Source organism: Piliocolobus tephrosceles, chromosome 6, assembly GCF_002776525.5.
Source record: "Piliocolobus tephrosceles isolate RC106 chromosome 6, ASM277652v3, whole genome shotgun sequence".
Taxonomy (NCBI): Eukaryota; Metazoa; Chordata; class Mammalia; order Primates; family Cercopithecidae; genus Piliocolobus; species Piliocolobus tephrosceles.
In genome coordinates, this window is record NC_045439.1 from 144217184 (window position 1) to 144244117 (window position 26934).

A 26934-nucleotide genomic window follows, 5' to 3' on the forward strand; every position below is an offset into this window, starting at 1 on the left:
AGATGGAGATTGCAGTGAGCCGACACTGCACCACGGCACTCCAGCCTGGGCAACAAGCAAGATGCAAGACTCTGTCTTAAAAAAATAATAATTCCTATTATTATTTTCCATATTGTAAAAGACACTTAAAAGTCACTAAAATTACATTACATTTCCATTTCCATTTTCTTTAAAACAACTAAAACATATGGCAGATCACTTCTGAGTTCTAAACTCTTCTTTATCTAAAATCAGTAAAATTAATTTAAATATCTTTATTATAAAAAAATATGAATTTTGTTTCTAGCAGGCCATGGCTTCTGGTCCTGATCCTGGCCTTGTCACTAGCTATGTGACCTCATATAAGTTACTAATGTCTTGGAGCATTCGTCTCCTTATTTCTAAAATTAGAGTTGTCTAGTGTATGCTTTCTCAGTTTTCTTTTTTAACTCTGTGTTGGTTTCTGTTTGTGCATTTTTAAATATAATTATTTAATCTAGAGTTTTTCTTTGTTTTCAGGAGCATGTATAATGGCCCATCCTCTAGAACACATCTTCATAGTCTCTTTGACCTTTTTTAATTCTAATATAACATATATATACTGGTCTGCATAGGCTAGATTGTGCTGCAATAACAACTTCTTTAACTTCAGTGAATTAAAACAACAAAGTTTATTTCAGGCTTCTAATACCTGTCTGCTTATGATGTGTGATTTTGGATCTTTGCTCTGTGTTGTCCTCATTCTAGTACTCAGGCTTTCGAAGTACCCACCTGTGGAATTTTGCAGGTGCTATAGCAAGGTGAGAGAGAGAATAGTTGTATCATACATTGTCTTTGAAAGTTTTCAACCAGAAGTAAATACATGTCACTTTTGTCGATATGACATTGGCCAAAGCAAGTCACATGGCCACATCTAACTTCAAGGGGGCTAGAAGTGCTATCTCACAATGTGTCTTGGACATGTGAAGACACAAGAATATTTGGTGAACAGCTTTCATGACTAACCATCAGGTTTTAAATCAAATGTTGAAATCTGGTAGGAGTGTAAATTAGAACTGCATTTATGGAGGGCAGTTTGCAGACATATCAAAAGGATAGAAATATGTCTACCATTTGATGTAGCAGTTTCAGGTTTAATAAATTACTGAACAGACATGGTTCATACATTCATAGAGCTTATTTTATGGCGTGGAAGGCATGAGGGATAGCACCAGAAATAATTAAAATGAAACAGGTTAAGTGCTATGATAGAGAAGTATGTAGGGTGATACTAAAACATATAGAAAACATTCTCATCCTCTTATTTTCCAGTTGACTGATCCTGTCTTCAGCTGTGTATAATCTGCTATTAAATCTCCCTTTGTTGAATTTTAAATTTCAATTCTTAGAATTTTTTGTTTCTAAAAGAGTAATTCTTCAAATCTGCTAAGTTACTTGTTATGGTTTCCTATCTCTGAAGATGTTTTCAAGCTTGTCTTTTATGAATAAATTGTTTTCTCAAATTATCTTATCATTTTGAGAATCTGCAAATCTTTTGGTAATGAAAATTAAAAATTACATGGTTATAATTTATTAAAATCAGACAGTCTTCGGGGGAAAAATGATCTAGATTGTGTATATAGATTATAACCTTTAAAAAATTGCTCATAGTGAATATTATCAACTGATACATAGAAATTGTAAGATTTGAGTTAGGTGTATGGGATTATGACTGATTTTTAAACATTTTTGTAAACTGTCTATGTTATTTTGTCGATTCTACTTTTTCGAGCTTTGTTGAGGTATGATTGACAAAACTGTATATAATTAAGATGTACAGTGTGGTGATTTGATATATATTATAAAATGATTACCACAATCAAGTTAGTTAACATTTCTATCACTTCACCTAATTATCTATTTTTTTTTTTTTGTAGTGAGAACATTTAAGATCTATTCTCTTAGCAAATGCCAAGATTATAGTACAGGATTATTAACTACGGTCATCATGCTATATTTCATAGCTTTTAGAATTTAAAAAATGAGACTGGGCAACACAACTTAAAAACAAACCAAAAGTAATTATATTAATGGAGAATAATTTATTAATATAATTGGAGTTTTAAAAGATATTTACCCTTGTTTTTTTCATCAAAAAAGTTCTGATTTTCTATCACAGATCCAGTCAATATTGTTAGATGTATTACTTTTATCCTTCTTACCTTGATGATAGAAAGTTTAAACCTATGTGGAACCATGATGCACAGAGTACAAAAGGAAAATTATGCAAACATACATCTCCTTTTCTTCTCATTCTTTTTCCTTTCTTGTATGAGCTAGGTTCACGTCACCTCCAGAGCTGGGAACAGAGTTAGGAATGCACAGATTTTTAGCATTAGGAGGGAAGAAGAAAATAAAGAGAAACATACTAACTTTTTCTTTGAGTGTATTTTCTGCTAGCAAATACTATGCCTCTCAAGAAGAAAACTGTACTTAATAGGACCAATGATATTTAACATTAAAAAATGGTTAAACTCTTCATAATACTTTTTGGAAAATGTCTTTTAGGAAGAAGAAAGGCGTATGGCATCTGTTTTAGCCAAAAAAGAGGAGGAGAAGAAGCGAGAAAGTCATAAACAATCTTTGCTTAAGGTATTTTCTCTGATGTCTACGTGGATGTGTGTGCACACATAGACACACATACCCCAAAGCTGGCTAGCTAGTCTACTGGAAAAGTGGTTTCTAAACTTTGTAAGTTTTTTATTCCTATCAACAGAATGTATGCACCCCTAAAAGTTTTACAAGTTATTATCTATAAGTAAACCTGTACTTAAGAAATACAGTATGACATACATTATAAAATAAATACAAAAGCTAGTTTTAAAAAGAAGAGATGAAAAATAAATATCATTGAAGTTATAATACTTTTAGTTCATACCAGTGCATCATCTTGTGTATCCCATGGCATATTCACTTCATTTTGGAATGTACTGTAATTGACTGTCATCTTTACTGATATATTTAAATGAGCTCTGCTATGTTTTTTTTTAATGATAGCTTTTTAAATTTAAAAAGCTTATGGTATAGAAGTGATAAAGATTTTGTGGAACTTAGGAATGCAAATTTGTTGTAAACTGGTTTTAAGTGATTTAGCAGATATTAATTTCCTTAAATAAAATATTCTCTTTTAAATATTTTATATTAACATCACAAAGTATAAGTAAAGACAGCTGAAAGTTTATAGTTCATAATATGTATCATGCTATGTTCTAAAATTAAGGACATCACCCTGATTATCATTACTCATTCATGTTCTATATAGATGCTTTTCTTTTTAAAATTAAAATGGCACTCAGAATTCAAAAGAAATGACTAGCCAAGCAAGGTGGTATGTACCTGAAGTTTTAACTACTTGGGAGGCTAAGACAGAGGATTGCTTGAGTCCAGGAATTAAGTCCAGCCTGAGGAAAATAAGTGAGACAAAACAAAATGTCACTAAATAGGAGTCTTTAGTTACGAGGTTTACTCCTTATATTTATTTTTAGTAAGGGGAAAAGCATGGGGGAATCAGGAGACCTAGGTTCTAGCCCTAGCTCAGATTTGGAATCATGATACAACAGACCCTCAGCATTTGCTGAGGATTGCTCATGCAACTCTAGATATTGATGATTAAGAAAATGGGATGGATATTCTCAGCAAACTAACACAGGAACAGAAAACCAAACACTGCATGTTCTCCTCATAAGTGGGAGATGAACAATGAGAACACATGGACACAGGGAGGGGAACATCACACACCGGGGCCTGTCAGAGGGTCAGGGGGCTAGGGGACGGATAGCATTAGGAGAAATATCTAATGTAGATGATAGATTGATGGGTGCAGCAAACCACTATGGCACGTGTATACCTATGTAACAAATCTGCACGTTCTGCACGTGTATCCCAGAACTTAAAGTACAATTTAAAAAAAAAAGAAGAATGCAAAAAAAAAAAAGAAAAAAAGAAAATGGGATGGATTGGGTACAGGAAGAGTGTATAGATACTGTCTTCTGCCTTGTTGCTTTTCTATCTTTTTATTTTCCTTGTAACCTTAGAAGTGAAGGAAAGTGAAACTTATGGCATATACTGGTGTGGTCTTGCCTGGACGATGAAAAATAGACTCAAATGGCAGAAATTGGAATTTAGCACCTTCTAAAATATTTGTCACTTTAGCACAGACTTGGCCATTTATTGGAAACATAATTGTTGCTGATACCCCAAATGACTCTGTGATCTTTACACTTTGCTTTGGGTACCCCCTTATGCCTTGCAGAATCTCTAGCATTCTCTAACCTTTCTTTTGCTTCTTTTTTTTTTTTTTTTTTCCTCCACAGATGCCCAGAGCCCTTATGTGTCCTCCTGGTCAGCCGTTAATCCCCACCTGACATTAAGACAGGCTATACTCCTGTCTTAAAATATATCTTCCCTTTTCCTGGCCCCAGTAAAATTAATCATTCTCTTAGTCAACCTGGTAATTATCTGATTTTAATAACCCAAATTAAAGAAGCTTAACTTTGGCACTAATATAGGAAAACGTTTGCATTTTCAAAGACTATCTTGTTATAAATTTGTTAGCATACTCAGTGGTCTAAAGATATTTTATGCCCTTTTTCTAAGCACTGCTATATCTACCTCATTCCGAATATTTCTTTCGCCTACCCCTGCCAGCCAGAAATTCAAATGCATGAAGCCAATGTGAGAACCGTCATCCATTAACTCACCGCCCTGGCCTCTTTCAAAGTGGCCTTGATACTGAGTAAAAAAAAAAACAAAAAAAAACAAACAGAGTTGCTTAGATTAAACATTGGGTTGACATAGTCATCAGCAAGTAACTTAAATAGAATTCCTTAAGGTAAGAAGCCTTTTTATTATAGAATAGGGGGAAATATTTTTATTTAAAAATCGCAGATTTCTACTTGCTTTATGTAAGGAGCACATGCATAGAATGTCAAAAAGTCCCCAAAGTGTATGCATATTAAATATAACCCGCTGAATTGTGCACACAAATTTGAAACACCAAAAAGCAGAAAAAAAGAAAGCCAGGCCCAAAACATTTTTTTTTTTTTGAGATGGGGTCTTGCTGTGTTGCCCAGGCTGGAATGCAGTTCACAGGTGTGACCATAGCACACTACAGCCTTCAACTCCTGCAAGCAGTCCTCCTGCATTAGCCTCCCAAGTAGTTGAGATTTCAAGTATGCACCACTGTGCTCCCCCAAAAAACATTTTTAAATCAGAAATAGAACTTTTAAAACTTTAGTTTTAATTAAACAAGCCATATCACTTTTTATTCCTATCTAATGTCATGCATACATGCTAAAATCTTAGATAACCAAAAATTACTCAAATATATGCAAACAGGTACAACTACAAAGAATTATTCTACATGTACTGAAGGAGTAGACAGAGAATCTTCCTACTAGCCTTCTCTGGCTCCAGGGCCAGCAGGTGAAGAGGGGTCAGTGTCACACTCAGCTGATTTTTCAATGCAGGATTGTTGTCTTAGTAAAGAGGAAAAGGAAAGTCTATTTTCAGCATTCTGATCTAATTGATAAACTGTAATTAAGTAGTATCTTTTGATAATGGAAACTTTACCAGAATAGGGATTTTTTTTCTATTAATGTATATAAATTGAATAGAAACGTTTCAATTTAGCACAATTTCTTTTAGTAGTCTAGATCTGCTTTTTCACAACAGGGTTTCTATGAGAGGATTGAGCTCCAATGCTGTAAGTCAGTGGTTCTCAAAGTGAGGTCCATGAACTAGCAATATTAGATTACTTAGGAGCCTGGTAGAAATTCAAATTCTCAAACACTATTCTAAAAACTCTAAGTCAGCAATCGTTTTAACCTCCAGGTGATTTGAGGTACCCTGAAATTTGAGAACCACTACCTTAAGGCATCCATTGCTTATAATGAATTAATTTCTTTCCTATTCATCTGGAATGGTCTAGTTATCTAGAGACACTTCAACCCAGTACAATTTCTTTTAATAGTCTAGAGAATAATTTTTAAATTTCAGACATTGTAATTTATTCTGAGAAACTTGGAACATTGATCAACTCCTTCCCTTCCACACTCCAAGATTATTTCACCTTACCAGTCTTAATTATTGAGTAGAAAAACTGAAATATCATTAGGTTTTTCTTACTGTGTTAGAGGCATATAAATTTCTGTTTAAAACCTCAGATAACATTAAGTATGTAAAAATTTCTGTGAAATTAAAATTTCAGATTTTGAATTTTTAATCTCTAGTTGGTTGTATATTTATTTTTAATAAAATTAAGTTCCTAAAGAGCAATAATTGTTTGCATATTTTTTTCCTTTAGTGTTAGATGATTATTGAGATTTTGGATGCAGAGAGTAAATACAGGCCTCTTGAATCTTGCTTTAGAATGTATTGGGTATCTGCTTATAAGGAACAGGTTCCTTTTAAAAGTATTATAAGAAGGTGCAAACAATATGCCCCTTAGATGTCACTTCTGCTACAAAAATTGCATTATATAACTTTTGTCACAATTAACTTTTTAATAGGAGAAGAAAAGGTTAACAATTAACAACGTAGCTCGACAGTGGGACTTGCAACAACAACGAGTAGCCAATATTGCTACAGATGAAGATAGAAAAGATTCTGACTCTGCTCAGGATCCCTGTCAGATTGATGGAAGCACCCTCTCTGCATTCCCAGAGGAAACAGGGTATGCAATGGTATTCTTTCAAGATACGAGCATCTTTAGATAATTGAATTTGGAGTGGGAATTAGAAATCATTTTACATATAATTATTTTAAAAGAGTTTTCTTAAGAAAACTTGCTGAAATTAGAAATTAAGATGGAAAAATTGAAAATATAAATCTTACTATAACACTCTCCTAATACAAAACCCTTCATAGGGCATTTCATATGTTTTATAGGGAAAAGTCTAGATTGCTTAATATAGTCTATGATGTCTTTTGCCCACTTCATCTCTTTTATCCCATGCCATCAACCACGTTCTTCTGCTATTGCAGCATCACTGTCTTTCAGTTCAGTTACTTCCTACTTCAGAACTTTTCTTATAGGAATAGTGTTTTTCTGCCCTGACACCAATCACTTCCCTGCAGTATTTCTCTGATCCCACCCTAGCTAACTTCAGCTCACCCATAGAGGTCTGAAGTTTAAAATTCACGTCTTCCAAAAAAGCCTTCCCTAACTCCAAGTTGGTAGATAGTTGTTTCATGTGTGTCTTCCCCATTAGAATGTAAGCTTCATAAGGAAAGGAATCCTGCCTGATTGACTTGACTCCTGCTGTGTCCTCAGCAGCCAGCACAAAACCTTACTCTTTAATTACTCGTAGTAAACAACAGGGCATGTAATCTGAAAGTTACTCCAGCTGTGATCTGTACTTCTATTCCAGTGGCTCACAACCTCTTTTCTTCTGTGATACATTTATCACATGATAACATATCCCTAGGTTTATGAGCAATGCTGAGTGCATTATCTAGACTCCACATGTTTCTCTTCCTCTCAGAAAAGCATATTGGAATCAAGTAAATTCAGAGGGACATAAAGCATCTATATCTTTATAGTGCATGTATAATTTAAATATATATTTGTACAGCTGCCCCTCAGTATCCACAGGGGATTGATTCCAGGACCCCTGCAAATACCCAAATCTGCAGATACTCAATTCCCTTATATAAAATGGGATAGTATTTACATATAACCTACACTCTTCCTGCCATATACTTGAAATCATCTCTAGATTACTTAAATAGTATCTAATACAGTACCTACACATCACTCGATTTGCATGGATTTGTTATAGTACTCAGCATGTGGCAAGTTCAACTTTTGCTTTTGGAACTTTGTGGAATTTTTTTCAGATATTTTTGATCCATTTGGTTTAATCTATGGATGCAGAACCCACTGATACTGAGGGCTGACTATATTTACATAATTTTAAAATAAAGCCTAAAAATCAAAGATAGAATACGTTTTAATTTTGTTTAATTTGATGAAGCATATGTGTCTTATTACCTTAACTAAATTGAAACACCTTTTAAAATTAAATATAATATAGCTTTTACTTCAGGTTTTTAGCTGGAATTCTTTAAGCCTTTCATATGCAAAAAATATATAGTAAAGGAAGTAATTTGAGTGACATGAGAATAATGTTTTGGAAATTGTCTGCAGTTAGAGTCTAACATATATTTAGGCAAATGTGCTTTTTAACTTTTAGCTATAGAATTAACTTATATCAGTGTATTTCCTTCAGCTCACTTGGGATCCACATGTAGACCTCCTCAGCTCTTTCAGCTACAAAAATAAAGCAAGAATAAAAATTCTAATGAAGTGACAATTTATATAACTAATATACCACTCTTATATAGCCCTGGAGTGGCTATTTAAATGGCAAAATATAATTTTACTTGGTTAGAACTATAACACTTTATAATGTTAAAACTTTATAGCGTTGGGCTTTAGATTTATGAAATAATAAATGTCAGTTCTATTTCTAATCTCTTTTTAAAAAATTTTTTTTTCAGTTTCATGTTTATCCAAGTAATCTGGAATTTTTTATTCTAAAATTATAGTAAGGTTCTAAAAGTCCTTCAATCCATCAATTTTTTTTTTTTTTTTTTTTTTTTTTTTGTGTATGGGTTGTGTTCTTGTCACCCAGGCTGGAGGGCAGTGGCACGATGTTGGCTCACGGCAACCTTCGCCTCCTAGGTTCAAGTGATTCTCCTGCCTCGGCCTCCTGAGTAGCTGAGACTTTACAGGTGCCCACCACCACACCTGGCTAATTTTTGTATTTTTAATAGAGATGGGGTGTCACCATGTTGACCAGGCTGGTATTGAATTCCCGACCTCAAGTGATCCTCCTGCCTCAGTTTCCCAAAGTGCTAGGATTACAAGCGTGATCCACCGCACATGGCCTCAAACTTATTTTTATACACAGTGTTAGATAAGGGTCTAACTTGATTTTATTTCAATTGACTAGTCAATTTGCTAATAATGTTTTAAAAATTAAACTATTCTTCTGACCAGGCACGGTGGCTCACACCTGTAATCCCAGCACTTTGGGGGCCGAGGCGGGTGGATCACGAGGTCAGGAGATCGAGACCATCCTGGCTAACACAGTGAAACCCTGTCTCTACAAAAAATACAAAAAAATTAGACGAGCGTGGTGGCAGGCGCCTGTAGTCCCAGCTACTCGGGAGGCTGAGGCTGGAGAATGGCGTGAACCCGGGAGGCAGAGCTTGCAGTGAGCCAAGATCACGCCACTGCTCTCCAGCCTGGGTGACAGAGCAAGACATCGTCTCAGAAAAAAATAAACAAAATAAATAAAAATTAAACTATCCTTTTTTCACGAGAATGCCATCTTTATCTCACGTTAAGATTTTGTAAATATGTGCATATATTTCTGGACTACCCATTTCACTTACCTGTTTTAATGCCAACACCAGACTCTTTTGATTATAGTAATTTCATAGTAAGTTTTCACAACTTATAGGGGAAATAGGTTTCCACTGTTCTTTTCAAGTTCAATTGTCACACACCTATTCTTCCATATGAACTTTATTTATTTATTGAGACAGGGCCTCATTCTGTTTCGCAGGCTGAAGTGCAGTGGCGTGATCTTGGCTCACTGCAACCTCTGCCTCCCGGGCTGAAGCAATCCTCCCACCTCAGCCTCCCTAATAGCTGGGACTATAGGCGCATACCGCTATGTCCAGCTAATTTTTGTAATTTTTGTAGAGGTGGAGTTTTGCCATGTTGCTCAGGCTGGTCTTGAACTCTTAGGCTCAAATGATATGCCTGCCTTGACCTCCCAAAGTACTGGGATTACAGTCATGAGCCACTGTGCCCAGCCTCATATGAACTTTAAAATCAGTTAACCTAAATAGAAAAGAAATGGTGAGAATCTTGTTCAAATCACACTTAAGTTTACTTATTAATTTCAGAAGAATTAGCATTGTTATAACAGTAGTGACACTTTTTTAAGAAACAGGTCTTGTTTAATATTCAGAGGGAGCTAATTGGGAAAATGTTGAAAGACTGAAGGAAAATTCTGAGGAACTAAATGAGGTTAGAGACCATGAAATTATAGCAACTTTAGCCTGAATGGTTGAGTGAGTTTATTCCAAGAGCGCAGAGTAGCTAAGTATAACAGAAGAGAAGCTAAATGTCTGATAAACAACAAAGAGACAAGGGATCAAAGGCAAGGAATAAAAATATTCAAGTGTGATGATAAAGGAAAAGATAGAAATGATGGGTCAGATAGTCTAGGCAAGATTTTAAGGAATTAAAAAACAGAAGGTTGGCAACAGATTGGAAGAAAATTTTGTTTCTGGGACTGGAAGTCTGATTAAAGTTGCAGATGAGGAGCATATAAAGTAAGAGCATTAAAAATGAGATGGAATAGTGGGAATTTATGGTCAAAGTAAGTTTTTGAGGTTAAATATTTTAGAGGTAGAACACATTTAAGTAATGAAATCTAAGCAATATGGAAGCCATTATTGTGGTTATCAGAGTGGATTGTTGGAAAAGAGTAGAAGTGAAGATCACCAGAAGAAAGAAGATCCGTTGAAGTCATTATTGTAGATATTGAAGTTACTGATGGTAGAACAAGGTATGGTACGGTACCAGAGGCCATGCATCCTGTTCTCTTGTGACAGGGCTATTCACTGTTTAAGTTTTACTAGTTTTGGCAGCTTCAGTGAATGCAGGAGTATCTTTTTTATTAAATGACTCTTTTATCTGGCAAAACTATCTCTGATCAGTGGATTGCAGACTATTAACATGACTTTCATGACATTTTGAACTTTTAAAGTGGCGTATGGCCAAACATTTTATGACCCTCTAAAATAATTTAAAATCATAGGGTCTTTATGGTCTCAAAAACAAGCAAGCCGTTCCAAGAGAAAGAGGAAGTATCTGTTAGTGAAAATTGTTGTGCCTTATGCTTACTGCCAAGAGTTTCAGAATTTTTATTAGGAGTTCCACAAAGTCATTAGCTTTTAAGAAGGAAGCATAGAGAAAGAGTTTGGGAGAGATGGGAGAAGAGATGTGGAGGTTCAATGGAGAGGATGTAAAGAGTAATGATGAATCATTAGGAAAGGGATCCACAATTTCTGGCAAAAGATTTACTTTCTACGAATATATGTTTAAAGTGTCATGGAAACACTATTACATCCTCTTAGTTTGATTCTTTTTTTTAATGACCTAAAAACTAGCAAGTTGAGTAGCCACAGAAGATATTTATACATGAAGGTAGAAAAATAAAATTTTAGGACAGATAGTAAATAACTCATAGGGATTATAATGCAAAGTCAGTTACTTATAACTTCTACTGGTTGTAGATTTTTCTTAGTTTGTAGTTATCTGATTCCTGTAAAATCTCCTAGAATTGAAATTTAGAGATATTTCTAAAAGAACTTATTATATCTTGCATTTTGTCTAAACAAGGAATTCTTAACCAGAGCATTCAGTTTGACTTTTTGAACTGTAAGTCCTTATTTTACTTGACCTCCTTACAGCATTTGACATAGTTGAAACTCCTCATTCACCTGATTTTCCTTTTATGTATGTGGCTACTCTTTTTTTTTTTTAAGTGGTATTTTACTGGCTCCTTTTCTACCACATCTTTAAATGTATATTATGCAGTTTTTTAAATTTGTAAGATTTAGATATACTACTTGCTATAATAGATGAAGATTCAGCTTCCTCACCTCTTTTCCTCCCAAAACTATATATCTATCGTTGCTTTATTGGTAGCTTTTGTAATATGTATCTAAATCTCTATTTTTTTGTTTCATCCACTATAGGCAATAGCCCTCAGGTCCGCATTTGCAAGATGAGTCTATCCTTTTTATTTTTCCCACTTTGTACATTGCAACTTCTATCAACTGTACTTTTGTAATTTTCCTTGTGATTTCTTCTTTCATCCAATGGTTGTTTAAGACTGCAGTGTTTAATTTGTGAATTTTCCAGATTTGTTCATTGTGGTCAGAGAAGATATTTTGTAGAATTTAATCTTTTTAAATAGATTGAGACTTGCTTTTGGATGAACATATGGTCTATCCCAGAGAATTTTCCATGCATACTTGAGAAGAATATGTATTCTGCTGTTGTTGGGTGGGGTTTTCTATACATATCTGTTAGTTGGTTTTATAGTGTACTTCAAGTCCTCTGTTTACTTGTTGATCTTCTGTCTGGTTGTTCTATCCATTATTGAAGGTAGAGTATTGAAGTCTCCAACTGTTATTGTAGAACTGTTTCTTCTTTCAACTTTGTCCATTTTGCTTCATATATTTTAGGTGTTAAGTGCATATACCTTTATAATTGTTATACCTTCCTTATGGATTGACCAATTTTTCAAGATAAAATGTTGTTCCATGACTCTCATAAAAATATTTGATGTAAAATCTTTTTTACATAATATTAGTAGATACTCTGGCTCTCTTGGTTACTGTTTGCATGGAATATCTGTTTCTATTCTTTCCATTTCATCCTATTTGTGTCTTTTAATCTTGTAGAAAGCATATACTTGGATCTTTAAAAAAAAAATCGGCCGGGCGCGGTGGCTCAAGCCTGTAATCCCAGCACTTTGGGAGGCCGAGACGGGTGGATCACAAGGTCAGAAGATCGAGACCATCCTGGCTAACACGGTGAAACCCCGTCTCTACTAAAAAATACAAAAAACTAGCCGGGCGAGGTGGCGGGCGCCTGTAGTCCCAGCTACTCGGGAGGCTGAGGCAGGAGAATGGCATAAACTCGGGAGGTGGAGCTTGCAGTGAGCTGAGATCCGGCCACTGCGCTCCAGCCCGGGCGACAGAGCGAGACTCCGTCTCAAAAAAAAAAAAAAAATCCTGGCTGGGAGTGGTGGTTCGCACCTGTAGTCCTAGCACTTTGGGAGCCTGAGGCGGGTGGATCACCTGAGGTCAGGAGTTCGAGACCAGCCTGGCCAACATGGTGAAACCCCATCTCTACTAAAAATATGAAAATAAGCCAGACGTGGTGTCACCTGCTGTAATCCCAGCTACTCAAGAGGCTGAGGCAGGAGAATCACTTGAACCCAGGAGGCTGAGGTTGCAGTAAGCCAAGATTGCACCATTGCACTCTAGCCTGGGCAACACAGTAAGACTCCATCTCGAAAACAAGAAAATCCTTTCTGCTAATTTCTGCCTTTTAATTTGAGTAGTTTAACCTTTGAAGTCCTGATAAGGAAAGACACATGTCTCCCATTTTGTTATTTGCTTTCTATCTGTTGTATATCGTTTTTTGCTTCCTCAATTCCTTCATTGCTTTCTTCTTTTGTATTTAGCTGATTTTCTTAGTGTACCATTTTTGATCCCCTTCTTGTTCCTTTTACTATACATTTCCTAGCTGTTTTCTTAGTTGTTACCCTGGGGATTACAATTAACATTTTAATTTAGCTAGTTAGAATTAATACCAATCTAGTTGTAATAGTATATAAAAACTTCGCTTCTGTTTAGCTCTACTCCCTTTTCTGTTACTATTTTCAGAAATTACATCTTTAAACATTGTGTGCACATTATAGATTTATAATTATTTTTTATGAATTTTTCCTTTGAATCATATTTTAACAAAAGGAATTACCACCTAAAAATTCAGTAATACTGGCTTTTATTATGTACCTGTGTAATTACCTTCCTTTCTTGATGTTATTTATTTCTTCATATGACTTCAAGTTACCAACTAGTGTTCTTTAATTTCCAGAGAACTTCCTTTAGCATTTCCTGTAGGTCAGGTATACTAACAATAAACTCCCTCAGCTTTTGTTTATCAAGGAATGTCTTAATTTCTCTCTTATTTGTGAAGTCCAGTTTTGCCATATATAATTCTGGGTTGACAGGTTTTTTTTTTTATTTCAGCACTTTAAATATGTCATCCACTACCTTCTGGTCTCCATGATTTCTGATGAGAAATCAGCTGTTATTCTTATCGAGGATCCCTTGTCCATTATGAGTCACTTCTCTCTCACTCCTTTCAAGATTGTCTGTTTATTTTTGTCTTTCAGTAGTTTGATTATAATGTGTCTTGGTGTGGATCTATGAGTTTATCCTAGTCAGAGTTCATTGAGCCTCTTGGATATGTTGTTTTATGTCTTTTATCAAATTTGGGGAGTTTCTGGCCATTGTTTTTTCAAATATTCTTTCTGCTTTTTTTTCTCTCATGTCTGTCCTTCTGAAACCCCCATTATGTTTATGTTGGTATGCTGGATAGTTTTCCTGGTTCTGTTCATTTATCTTTACTCTTTATTTTCCCTCACTCCTATGTAATTTAATTGACCTAAGTTTACTGATTCTTTCTCCTGCCTACTAAAATCTGCTGTTGAAACCCTCTAGAGAGCTTTTTAGTTATTGTACTTTTCAACTCCAGAATTGCTATTTGATTCCTTTTTAATTTCCATCTCTTTATTCTTTATTTGGTGAGACATCATTCTCCTGGTTTTCCTTAGTTATTTCAGCATATTTAAAATAGGTGACTTAAAAGTTTTTGTCTAGTAAGTCCAATGCCTGGGCTTCCTCAGACACAGTTTCTGTTCATTTCTTTTTTTCCTGTGAGTGGGTTAGACTTTCTTGTTTCTTTGTATGCATCGTATTTTTTGTTGAAACTGGACATTTATGTGACAACTCTGGAGATCAGATCATTCCTCCCCCCTAGGGTTTGTTGTTGCTGCTTGTTGTGATTGTTGTCTTCTATTTGTTTAATGACTTTCCTAATTATTTCTGTGAAGACTATATTATTTATCATGTATACCCACTGAAATCTCTGTTCCATTAGCTTAGTGGTCAGTTAGTGATTTTCAGAGATTTTCTTAAATGCCTGGAGAAAAAAGGAAAAAATAAACCTCTCCCAGCCTCTATAGATTGGTTCTGTTTTGAGGCAGTCTTTCACGGCTTATCTAGACAGTTTGCCACTCTGCCTTAACCTTCATTCCTGCTTGTGTAAAACCTGAAGATCAACCAGGGGTTAGGTTTAGGGTTAAGATTAGTGTCTTCTCAGGTCTTTTCCAAACATGTGTCTGACCCTGGACATGCATGTGGCCTTTTAGATTCCCTGGACTCACAGGAGCTTCTCAAAACTCTATTCTCCCAGACGTTTCCTTCCCTAGCCTCTTCCTTCTCAGCCTTTTTGATCTGTTTGTTGCTTGCTGCAGCTACTATCCCTTGTCCAGTGTGGTGGCAGCTAATACATTTTTGCCTTTCAATACTTTCAACAAATGCCACTTAGAAGCCACCTCAGCCCTAGGGAAGCTCCAAGGCAAGTGATCCAAAGGCAAGCCCTTGAGCTAATCCTTCAGAGAGTCAACAAACATGTCAAAACACACAACTGCAGTTTTTTGAGAATATGCTCTATATTGCTTCGTCTGTTGCCAGCAGCCTGTACCAGGAATGTGGGCTGTTCAACTTCAAGGCCACCACCAAGCTGGGGAGTGGGGAGTGGTAACAGGGTAAGTTAAAATGCTTCAGAACTCTCTTATTGAAATTCAACAGTTTTTCTTTTCTTCATTGTTTCCCTGGTTTTGTAATTTATTAGATTCCAGATTTCTGAAAAAGTTGATTTTGTTTTTGGGGGTTTTTTGTTGCTAGCATATTTGTTGCTTTTGTGGAGGGATGGAGTGTTTTGGAGTTCCTTACTCTAGCATTTTTGCTTTCTCTTTGAGATTCCAATTTGGCTATATTCTATGAGCTATACTTTTACATTTCAAGATTAATATCTGTTCTATAATTATAAAACTTTGTCAGTTGGTAGCATTTAAAACTTGAAAACTGGTAAACAGTATTTAAGTTTCTATAATATAACAATCTTTTACTTTATGGTAAAGGAATAAGGTATGATTATGTCTCCTTTTCTGCTTCCTAAGCCACTCTAAAGATAGTCATAGCATCAAATTCAAATGGACCCCTCTTCATTATACCTTAAAAGTTGTTCAAACCCATGCCACATTTTAGTTTGTTTCATATTTGAGCCATGCTTTTCATATATAGTTTGTTTTTTTCTGGAGTTTCTGATTGCCTTTTAAAAAAATTGAACAAAGAAATTTACTGCTGTTTCTACATTTCTGACTTCTAGAATCTACTCTTTTTGAAGCCTGTCTCTGTAATCTAATTTAGACTCATCATTCGCTTTTGGCCATTCTTTATAGTTTATCATTTTATATCATATTATTAGTAGCCTTTGATTTTTTCTTGTATTACGTGTCTTTCTCATATCTTCAAGTATTTCTGTCCTCTCAATCTCTTGATGGTAGAGTTCTTCGGGTTTTGGTCCTGGGCTGTCTTTACACTCTCTGCTTTCCCCCTAGGCAGTCTCCTACATAGCTTTGACTTTAAATACCATTTATATACTGAAGACAAAAATATATACCTGTTCCTTTATGGTTTACCCACTTAGACTGTGTTTAGGAAAACAATTCCTTCACCACATTGACATTTTAAAAATATTCTCCCATTTTGTCTTCCTAAAGGTTTAACATTTGGCCTTTTTATATTTAACTTTTTATTATACCAGTAATTGATATTTATATTTGAGGCTAAGGTCTGATTTGGGTGGGGAGGGGTTTTCCTTGCATAGGAATAATCAGTTACCCTAGTGCTATTTATTGAATGTTCTTCCTTTCTCACTGAACTGCAGTGCCACTCTGTGAGACTTTTGTTGGCAGTGAGAGAAGTAGGTGGGAGAGACCTTTTACAGATCTTCAATTAATGCCCCTGTGTTCAGTCTCATTTCTCACTCCCATCCTCCATCATACTTACTGTTTGTTGCTTTCCAGAGTTCCACTGAGCAATTTGGCTGACATCTTTTTCTTATTTCCAGGGCATATTTGAGAATACAGCCCTTTTTTATCCTTCTTCATCATTTAACACTTTTTCTTTCTAGCTTCCAGAAATTTTCTGAAATCTTCTGCTGCCAATAGTCTTCCCCTGCTGCGCTTGTTGTTGTTGTGGGTTTACGTCTTTTTGATTACTTTACTATTCTTCAATGGGATCTTGGAGGGAGAGGTTTTAAACACATGTGCTTAGTTTGTATACTATTTTTTTATCTGAAAGTACAAAGTGAAGAATTTTAAACATTAGAGGTTATATTTCTACATTTTCTGTAAGTCTTCAAAAAGATAATTAAATTTTATCATTTGGGACCCTGAATGATACAATTTAACTATTTCTGAACATACAAAGCTAGTCAGAGGGCCGCAAAGTTTCTTACCTAGTGTTTGAATTCGTGTTTTAATACTACATAAGGTTTTCCATTTTTAATAATCATTTATATTTATAGTCTTTAGTATTTCATAATGCCAAAAAAGTGGATAATTCTTGGTTTACAATGCTCCGTAACCTTTGGCTTATGGGTGTGTAACTAAATGCCTGGAAACAAGTGTCCATGAAAAAATTATAGACACAAAAAGGGAAGAAATTCTCTAAAACTTTGCTATATCCCACTAATGATTTCACTGTTCACTGTACTTGGGACCGCTCTCCAGTAAAATGACATATGGCAGGTTTCTTTTCTCTGGCAGAAATTGGAAAGTACTTGGTGTAATTTTTTTTTTTTTTTTTTTTTTTTTTGCTTACATTGGATGCATGCAGTGAAGCTGGTTTATTTTTGGTCATTTCCTGTCTACGAACACTGTGGTATTTTAGCCAACACTACTATAATAAAATATAATGCATACAATGAATTTTCACACCTATGAATGTTGTAATAGAAATTCATAAAATAAATTATTATAGGAATCAGCACCACTTATTCATTGGGAAAAGAATCTTCCTCAATACTTTAAGTCTTTCTGTTCAGGCCTGTTATGAAAAGCCTAAAGGTTAAAAAAATAATAATAATCCTCCTAAATAATGTCTCTTTTCATCTAGACATTTAAGAGTATGTTCTACATTTAGCCTGGCTTTCAGAGTCATTACTTTATTGCATTGAGCTAGTCACCCTGTCTTTTCTTAGAGTCCTTTATTGAAAAGGCATAGGGTATTTTCCTGACTTTTTAAAATTTATTTATTTATTTTTTGAGATGGAGTTTCACTCTTGTTACCAAGGCTGGAGTGCAATGGTGCAATCTCGGCTCACCACAACCTCTGCCTCCCGGGTTCAAGTGATTCTCCTGCCTCAGCCTCCCAAGCAGCTGGGATTACAGGCATGCGCCACCATGCCCAGCTAATTTTGTATTTTTAGTGGAGATGGGGTTTCATCATATTGACCAGGCTGATCTCTAACTCTTGACTTTGTGATCCACCCACCTTGGCCTCCCAGAGAGCCGGGATTACAGGCATAAGCCACTGTGCCCAGCCTCCTGACTTATTCTTATGTAAAGATCAAGTTAAATAGATGAAACTTTGGACTTCAAATTAACCACTAAAAATCTTGAAGAGATTTCATATTTGATATCATTCTGCCTGCTATTATATAATTAATATTTCAGTTGGAGAATGTAATTGGAAATGTATTGGACTTTATGGGAAAACAAATTTTAAGCAGATCCTCCAAAGAAGAATACCAGCTTTCTTAGAGTATAAATTTAGAGTAGACAGAGGTAGGAAACTGGGTCAGATGACCAGTTACCCACTCTAGAAATTTGAGTCACACTTAATTCCACCCTTTCCTTCATTCTCTAGTCAATCACTAAGTCTTACTTTTATTTATTCTTAAATGTCTGATAAATCTAAGTTCTCTTATTAATAATCATGAAAATGTACTGAGCTAAGTATGAGGCATAGTTTAGAATATTTTTTTCTAATCTTCACAACTCTGAAAATATGTGTATTATGATAATCATTTACATACAAGGAAACTGAAACTCAAATAATTAAGTAACTTGCCCCAGAAGTCATCAGTTACCAATAGCAGATCTGGAATTTGAACTAAAGTCTATCTCATTTTCTTGACATTGCCATTTCGACTACACCATACCATTTTTTGTTATGCCTGCATATGGTCTAGTTGACACTTTTGCAATGGTCTTCTTGCTCATCCCCTACATTCAGCCTCTCCCTACTATGTCCTCCACAAAGTTGATTGACTTATCTGTCTGAATTGGGTCTTTGAGAGCAGAGTGTGTATCTTATTCATCTTTGTATCCTTAACACCAGTACCTAGATTCATGCATGATACTTTGGAGGTGCTTAAATCTCATCACTTTTTAAATTTAAAAACCTTTTTCTGCTTCTGAACCATGCAGGATAAAAATCTGACTTTTCAGGCTCATCTCCAGCTCCTTCTGCCTTCCATGTTTCAATGTTCCTGCCCCGTATTTTAGTGTTCCAGCTGTAGAAATACTGTTCCACCCAGCAATCCCATTATTGAGTGTATACCCAAAGGAATATAAATCACTCTAGTATAAAGACACATGCCCATGTATGTTCATTGCAGCACTATTCACAATAGCAAAGATATGGAATCAATATGAATGCCCATCAGTGATATACTGGATAAACAAAATGTGGGAGGCCGAGGCAGGCAGATCAGTTGAGGTCAGGCATTCGTGACCAGCCTGGCCAATGAGGTGAAACCCCGTCTCTATTAAAAATACAAAAATTAGCTGGTCATGGTGGCACGTGTCTGTAATCCCAGCTACTTAGGAGGCTGAGACACAAGAATCTCTTGAACCCGAGAGGCGGAGGTTGCAGTGGGCTGAGATTGTGCCACAGCACTCCAGCCTGGGCGACAGAGTGAAACTGTGTTAAAAAAAAAAAAAGAAAGAAAGAAAGAAAGAAAGAAAATAGAAAGAAAGAGAGAATATGTGGTACATATACACCAAGGAATACTATACAGCCATAAAAAAGAATGAGATCATGTTATTTGCAGGGACATGGATGGAGCTGGAGGCCATTATCGTTAGCAAACTAACACAGAACAGAAAATCAAATACCACATGTTCTCACTTATAAGTGGGAGCTAAATGATGAGAACACATGGACACACTGAGTGGAAAGACACACCAGGGCCTATTGGACGGTGGAAGGTGGAAGGAGGAGGAAAAATAACTAATGGGTACTAGGCTTAATACCTGGGTGATGAAATAATCTTTTTTTTATTTTTATTTTTTTTATTTTATTTATTTATTTTTTTTGAGACGGAGTCTCGCTCTGTCGCCCAGGCTGGAGTGCAGTGGCCGGATCTCAGCTCACTGCAAGCTCCGCCTCCCGGGTTTACACCATTCTCCTGCCTCAGCCTCCCGAGTAGCTGGGACTACAGGTGCCCGCCACCTCACCTGGCTAGTTTTTTGTATTTTTTTAGTAGAGACAGGGTTTCACCATGTTAGCCAGGATGGTCTCGATCTCCTGACCTCGTGATCCGCCCGCCTCGGCCTCCCAAAGTGCTGGGATTACAGGCTTGAGCCACCGCGCCCGGCCTGGTGATGAAATAATCTATACAATAAACCCCCATGACACAGTTTGCCTATGTTACAAACCTGTACATATACCCCTGAACTTAAAAGTTTAAAAAAGAAATTATTCTTACATAAATATATTATCCATAATCAGGTTTTATTTTCCATACAAAATAAAATCTGTGTCAAGTTTGCACATGTGCCCCTGAACTTAAAGTAATCATTCCAGTGCCCTTCTTCATTCTGTTTTCCTAACTTCTGCTCCTGCTAAAAATCCGCTATTTATCTCTCAAGGATCAGTTCAAATGCAACCTTCCTTTTTAAACTTGACTTTTCCCCTCTGAAAGAATTAGTCATTCCTTTCTCTGTGTTCCCTTAGCATATGGTTTAAATATTCATTATATTACAATAAGCACATTATATTATATTTAATATATATATTCATCTTCCTCTCCACCCCACCCGTCCAGATTGAGAGCTCTTTGAGAGCAAATATATCTTGATTTATTTTTATATCCCCAATGCTTAACACAATATCTGACACATAGTAAGCTCTCCACAAAAACCTATTTGTTTAATGTGATATTGAGGTCATTTTAGTTTAAAAATTATATCCCATGTGTTTGTTAGGTTGATTGCAGAGTAGGATTAGAGCAGTTATATTTCTGAAACTATCACCCAGTAGAAGTGAGCAATAATTTTGCTATATCCAGAAACCTTTGTATGATCTCATCGTTGATTGTTCTTATCAATACACATGATTTAGAGGCATTTGCCAAAATTCTTAGCACAGTGTTTTGTAGATAGTGGGCTTTCAGGATATGTTTGGTGAATGAAAGAAAGAAAGACAGAATTAATTAGTTAATTAATTAATATGTGTGCATGTATAACTAAAAAGATGTGCCCATATCTGCTAAGGACACAAGGAAAACTAGAAGAACAATCCCCAATATATAAACATTGTTTGGCAAGCTAAGTCATTTTTTCATGGAGCTCTGAACACACTTTCCCAGAGGAGCAAATTTGTAAACATTGGCCAGAGTTTAAGGCTAAACTCAAAAGCTTCCTTCAGAAAATAACTGAAATGGGTTAGGTGCTATATGGCCTATTTACTAGGTGCTACGTTTCCTAGTGAAAAAGATGAGCCTGTCTGCAGCCCAGGAGACTTGCCATTTGTTTTTACCAAATGGGCATGTGATAGCTATATAAATTGGAAATTCTGCTTTGTTTTGTAACCATGTCACTGTTTTGCTGAATGTAGCCTTGTTTATTATGTCACTTATTTCCTGAACAGTTTACTTGACAAGCCCTTTACACAAAATAAATAATCCCTTTCTGATGACAGACTTTTTATTGTGGAACTTATATTCTTAAACTTTTAATTATGTGGAAAAAGAAAGGCAAGACACTTTTAAATATATGATGTGGAGCAACATCATTTCCCAAAGGATTTGTTGATGTTTTTGATACGTAACTCTGATTCCCCATCATTTTTACATTAAACTTTTTTACTGGTTGCTGTGGCCATCAGGCGTCCCTATGTGGATAAACCTTCTTGCTAACCCTTATTCTGTGCCTGTATCACTGATTCTGCCCCTTTACTGAAACCATAGCTTATGGTTCAAACATCCTTCTTAAGATATGATACATACTCATTAAAAACTTCATCATTGTCCCACTTCATTAATTCATCCAAGAAATATGTATTGAGCAGAGCGTGTGCTAGGCGCTGTACTAGATTTTGGATCTACTATAGTAATTGTGACAAATTTCAAGCTCTCAAGGATCACTGTGTTTAGTAAGAGAGATAGATAAGGGGACAAGTAATTGCAGTACAATGTGGCAAGTATTGTAATAGCAGTATGCACTCTTTTCATCAAGCCTTCTTTGTTTTAGTGGCACTGAAACTGTCCTTTGTTTTGTTCCAGTATTGATTATATAATCAACCTCAATGAGATATAATCTAACTCAATGTATCACACAAAGCAAAATGTATGGAACTAATTGTTAAGTTAGTTTTTCCTATTATCAGCCTTCACCTTTCTAAGATTATCATCTAAGACGATTCATATACTACTATTCATTGGATATTTGATTTTTGTCACATAATAATCATTGTCTTAAGTGCTAGTCTGGTAGAAATCGAGCCTTTTTGTATTTTCTTGGTTGCATATTCACTTAAAGTAGACTGATGTTATTACTAATCTTGTTATTGAATAAACAAACATGTAGAAGGTTAGTTGGTACCTCTGAAATAAGTATGATAAACAACAGAGCAGTGCTTTCTTAGTTTTATCCCTTAACATCAATATTGTAAAATGTTTGAAGATATTTAATAATTCATTCATTCAGTGTACATTGTTAAAAGCTAATTACTAGGTTTCCCCAAAGATGAAAAAATATACAATCTCTAGCCTCACTCATTATCTGGAATAATAAGCAAAATTGTAAGCATAAAATTGTAATATAGTTATAAGAAGTGTGTTCCAGGAGTATACCAAAGACCATGGGAGCACAAATATGAGTGAGACACTAATTTTAGTGGGTCAAATAAATACTGGATGAAAGCAGAAATCCCAGAAGGAAAATGCAGAAACAAAAACCATGCTTTGTTTAAGTTTTGAGGTTGGGTAAAACAAATAGTTACATTTCTATTCACAAGGCAGAACATATGAGTTGGATTAAGATATTTCATTTATTCTCTAGCTATCATTTAGATAGCCTTATATAAAAAATGTGGCTTCTACCTTGGAAATAATAATTACCAAATTCAGTGCAGTATGAGAAGCAACTCTCTCTCTCTCTATATATATATATATATAGTGTGTATATATCATATAAATAATGATTCCTTCTCACTATTTCTTATTTCAAAGTGAGGAGGAAATCTATACTGATTTTACTGATTATAACTATAGTATACACTTTAAAAATTTCAAAAACCATTGAAGTATCCAAAAGTAGAAAGTTAGAGTTACCCCCTAATACAACCTCTGAGAAATAAACTATTTTTAGCAGTTATTACTTGGTTTGTAAACATATTTTTATATGTATGGTTCTTACTATAGAAATACTAATTTGTGGCTGGGCGCGGTGGCTCACGCCTGTAATCCTAGCACTTCGGGAGGCCAAACCGGGCGGATCATGAGGTCAGGAGATCGAGACCATCCTGGCTAACATGGTGAAACCCCGTCTCTACTAAATACATTTAAAAAAATTAGCTGGGCGTGGTGGCGGGCGCCTGTAGTCACAGCTACACGGGAGGCTGAGGCAGGAGAATGGTGTGAACCCGGGAAGCGGAGCTTGCAGTGAGTGGAGATTGTGCCACTGCACTCCAGCCTGGGCAACAGAGCAAGACTCCGTCTCAAAAAAAAAAAAAAAAAAAAAATACTAATTTGTAAACTGCACTTTTTTTCTAGTCAGAAAAGTTTATAGATTGGGAAAACCTATCTGTATTGAAATGAAAAGATAACCATAATGTAGTAAACAGCTTGTTTTAAAACTAAAGGGAATATTAGTTATCTGTCATGGATAGAAATAATTTGGGTTTAGAGGTGATCTTTTTGTTCATAATGTGCCTCTTTGTAAATTAAAATATATGATTAGAATAATACAAAACTTCCAGATAGTCTATTGAAAATTAGTCTTTAATGCTCTAGGTTTAATTATTGAAATGAAAAAAGAATATAAAATTGTGAAGAGCTTTTCTGACAGGTCATTATACTGTTAGGTATTCTGCATGATGTCTTTCATTTAAAAATCATACTTTGGATTTTCCAGGCCTCTAGACTCAGGACTCAACAATGCTTTACAAGGTTTATCTGTCGTAGACACATACCTTGTTGAAGTGGACGGGGATACACTTTCCCTATATGGCTCAGGAGCACTGGAATCTCTGGATAGGAATTGGAGTGTTCAGACGGCAGGAATGATCACAACTGTCTCCTTCACTTTCATAGAATTTGATGAAATCGTCCATGTGCTTCCTAAACTGAAGATTAAGTTTCCTAATTCTCTGGTAAATATTTCCTTTTAGTAGTATATTTGAATTATGCTTCGTCAATGACTTGTGTGTTCAGGCCAAAGACCTGTTTTAACTTTTATTTATGTAGTTTCCGTCTGGCAGGAAGATTAAAGTTTTGTGTTGATTTTCTTGAGCTAGGATTTAAATTAGTATTCATAAATGGCCTTGAAGTTTTATGTTAACATTTGAAATTAAATCTCGAAAAAAAAATGATCCTTTGTGGAGTAGAAAAAGACTGATATAATTTTATTCAAGTTATTTATTTTTACTTTATAAAGGATTCACCTTAACACATAGCCTTATGTATTCACCTATTATACCTGGTAATGGTGAAATGTATATTTATTATATAATTTTTACAGTTGTCCCCTAACAATGTTGAAAATAATTTTAATAGCTCATTAAAATTACTTTGAGAAATTAGCCTTCCTCAATTATGGTGTCATTGTATTATTTAGTATGCATTTGTAGAAACCGTGATTTCTATAATGAGCTCTCTCTTATTGTTGTGTTTTTCTCTGTCAGCCAAGAGACTTCCCTCACCTGCCTTTTTGGTGGGTTTTTGTTTTTATTTTCACTTCATTCTCCCTAAAAAAGATAGGGGTGGAGACAGTATGTTTAGAAAAGAGCATCTAGATTCACAGACAGAATGCTTGCATTAACATTGCAGTTTTAGTGATTTGATTTTTCTGCAGCCAGTGTAACTATCATACATAGTGTTTGGCAAGATACAAGTAATCACAACTAACTAGTTCTTCTCAGGAAAATTGTGGGGCCTGTATTTATAAAGCTCTGAAATTTTCATTTCTAGTCTTTTTAAAAACATTTATTTAATATCAATGTAAAGCACATAAAATCAATAATTCCTGAATCTGCATTATTTGATATTTATGTAACTTTAAAGAATGTTTGTTTATAAGTGAGACTGTCATTTATAGAAGGAGTCACCCAGAATTCAATACTGGATGGATTCCATCAATGGTGCATTGGATGAATTAAAGTTACGTAAGTTTAGTATATTCAGTTGATTTAATGTAATTGAAGACATACTTGCTAAGCCTAAAGTTTACATATTTACTTGGGGAATGATTAGTGAAGCTTTAATGTTAATATTTCAATATGGTTAAAATTAATGTTCCAATCTGTATTTGTGTTTTATCATTGCAGCACCTTAAATTCAAGGAAACAAATCTTGTAATGCTGCAGCAATTTAATGCACTAGCACAACTCCGTCGTATTGACCAGTTGACAATTGATCCTCAAGGAAATCCAGTTGTCAATTTTACACTCTGGAAATATTATGTACTGTTTAGGTTAAGCCATTTTAGTATGCAGAAAATAAATGGAACAGAGGTAAGCTAAAAACTAGATGAACTATAGAATAAAAATATTCCTTCTTAGGGGAAATAGTTACGTTAAATGGTTAGAAATTTAAGTAACCATGATAGAACATTTAAGACATAATGTTTTTTTTTTTAATATAGACATTTAAAATGTCAAAAAACCTAAGAATCTATTTTAAAACTTCCAAAGAACTAAACATATTGTAAAAATAAAATAGTAACCAGGTTATAGTGAATGGCAAATGCTTATACTGTTGTTTGTAAGCATTCAGTGAAATAAAATGGTGGGGCGACAGTTAAAAATAAAAATAAAAAATAACTGTTTTATAAGTAATGTGATCTTTGTATTTTTCAAAGTACTTTGCAGACTGCCTGGTATGCAAGAGGGGATAAGGAAGTAAAACCTAAATGTCAACTAATAAGGGTATTGTGGTAGAGAAAGGGAAGAATAAAATGGAAAAAAAAGGGGAGGAAGAACATGATTTACAAAAAGAAGAGATGAAAAGGAGAAATAAGCCAGGAAGAAAGATAAAAGAAAGTGAAAATAAGAGAAAAATAAAATAAAATAAGTATAAGTAAATGTCTGGACTGCTTTGTTAATAGCTGGTAGCAACCACTGTGCCATGACTACATTGAGTAACTCAGGTCTGGAGCTGAATAGCTGGAAAATTATTAGTGAAAAGTTATTTTTAGATTGATTCTGCTAAGCTTGTCACAAGGTAATCCCCCGGCTACTCAAAAGCCATGTTCTTTTAAAATACTAATTTGGAAAAAAAGAGAGAAGCTATGCTTCTACCTCTACTGAATTTAAACACTCCTCCAAAGGAAAAAAAATCTTTAATATGTTGTTAGTCTTATTACAGTATCTCTTGAAATTCGGAAGACCTCTTTATTGTGAGATTAACTGTAATCAACTTTCTGGCACAGTAACTGTATTTCCCTGCAGCTGATACTTAATTCCAAAAATTCAGCATACTATGAGGAGACTGTACATCTCTGGATCAATGTACAAGCAGCCATATGAAATTTGCATCAACCATGGTATTTCTGTAACCTCAGAATCAGCCATCTGCTGAACATGTTGGGTAAATCTGAATCTTCAGATGACTTTTAATTTCTCCAGCTAGTTCTCAAGAGGGTTGGCTCAGTCTTGTGTATTCATGTATACTATTTGGTACTTCCCCAGAGGTGAGGTTGTGAGTCCCTGGAAGGACCTAATAATTAGTCC

The 26934-nt window shown here is 35.1% G+C and overlaps 1 protein-coding gene across 5 annotated transcripts in view; it reads left to right on the forward strand.

Annotated features, from left to right (window-relative positions):
- Nucleotides 1–26934, forward strand: part of LRRC49 (leucine rich repeat containing 49) — a 204209-nt gene that overhangs the window by 132965 nt on the left and 44310 nt on the right. For all 5 annotated transcript variants that reach the window (XM_023220694.1, XM_023220692.2, XM_023220695.1 and 2 more), the window contains 4 exons: nucleotides 2527–2610; nucleotides 6528–6691; nucleotides 24120–24357; nucleotides 25531–25716. In XM_023220694.1, the coding sequence (XP_023076462.1) occupies nucleotides 2527–2610; nucleotides 6528–6691; nucleotides 24120–24357; nucleotides 25531–25716 (672 nt within the window). The remainder of the gene's footprint in view (nucleotides 1–2526; nucleotides 2611–6527; nucleotides 6692–24119; nucleotides 24358–25530; nucleotides 25717–26934) is intronic.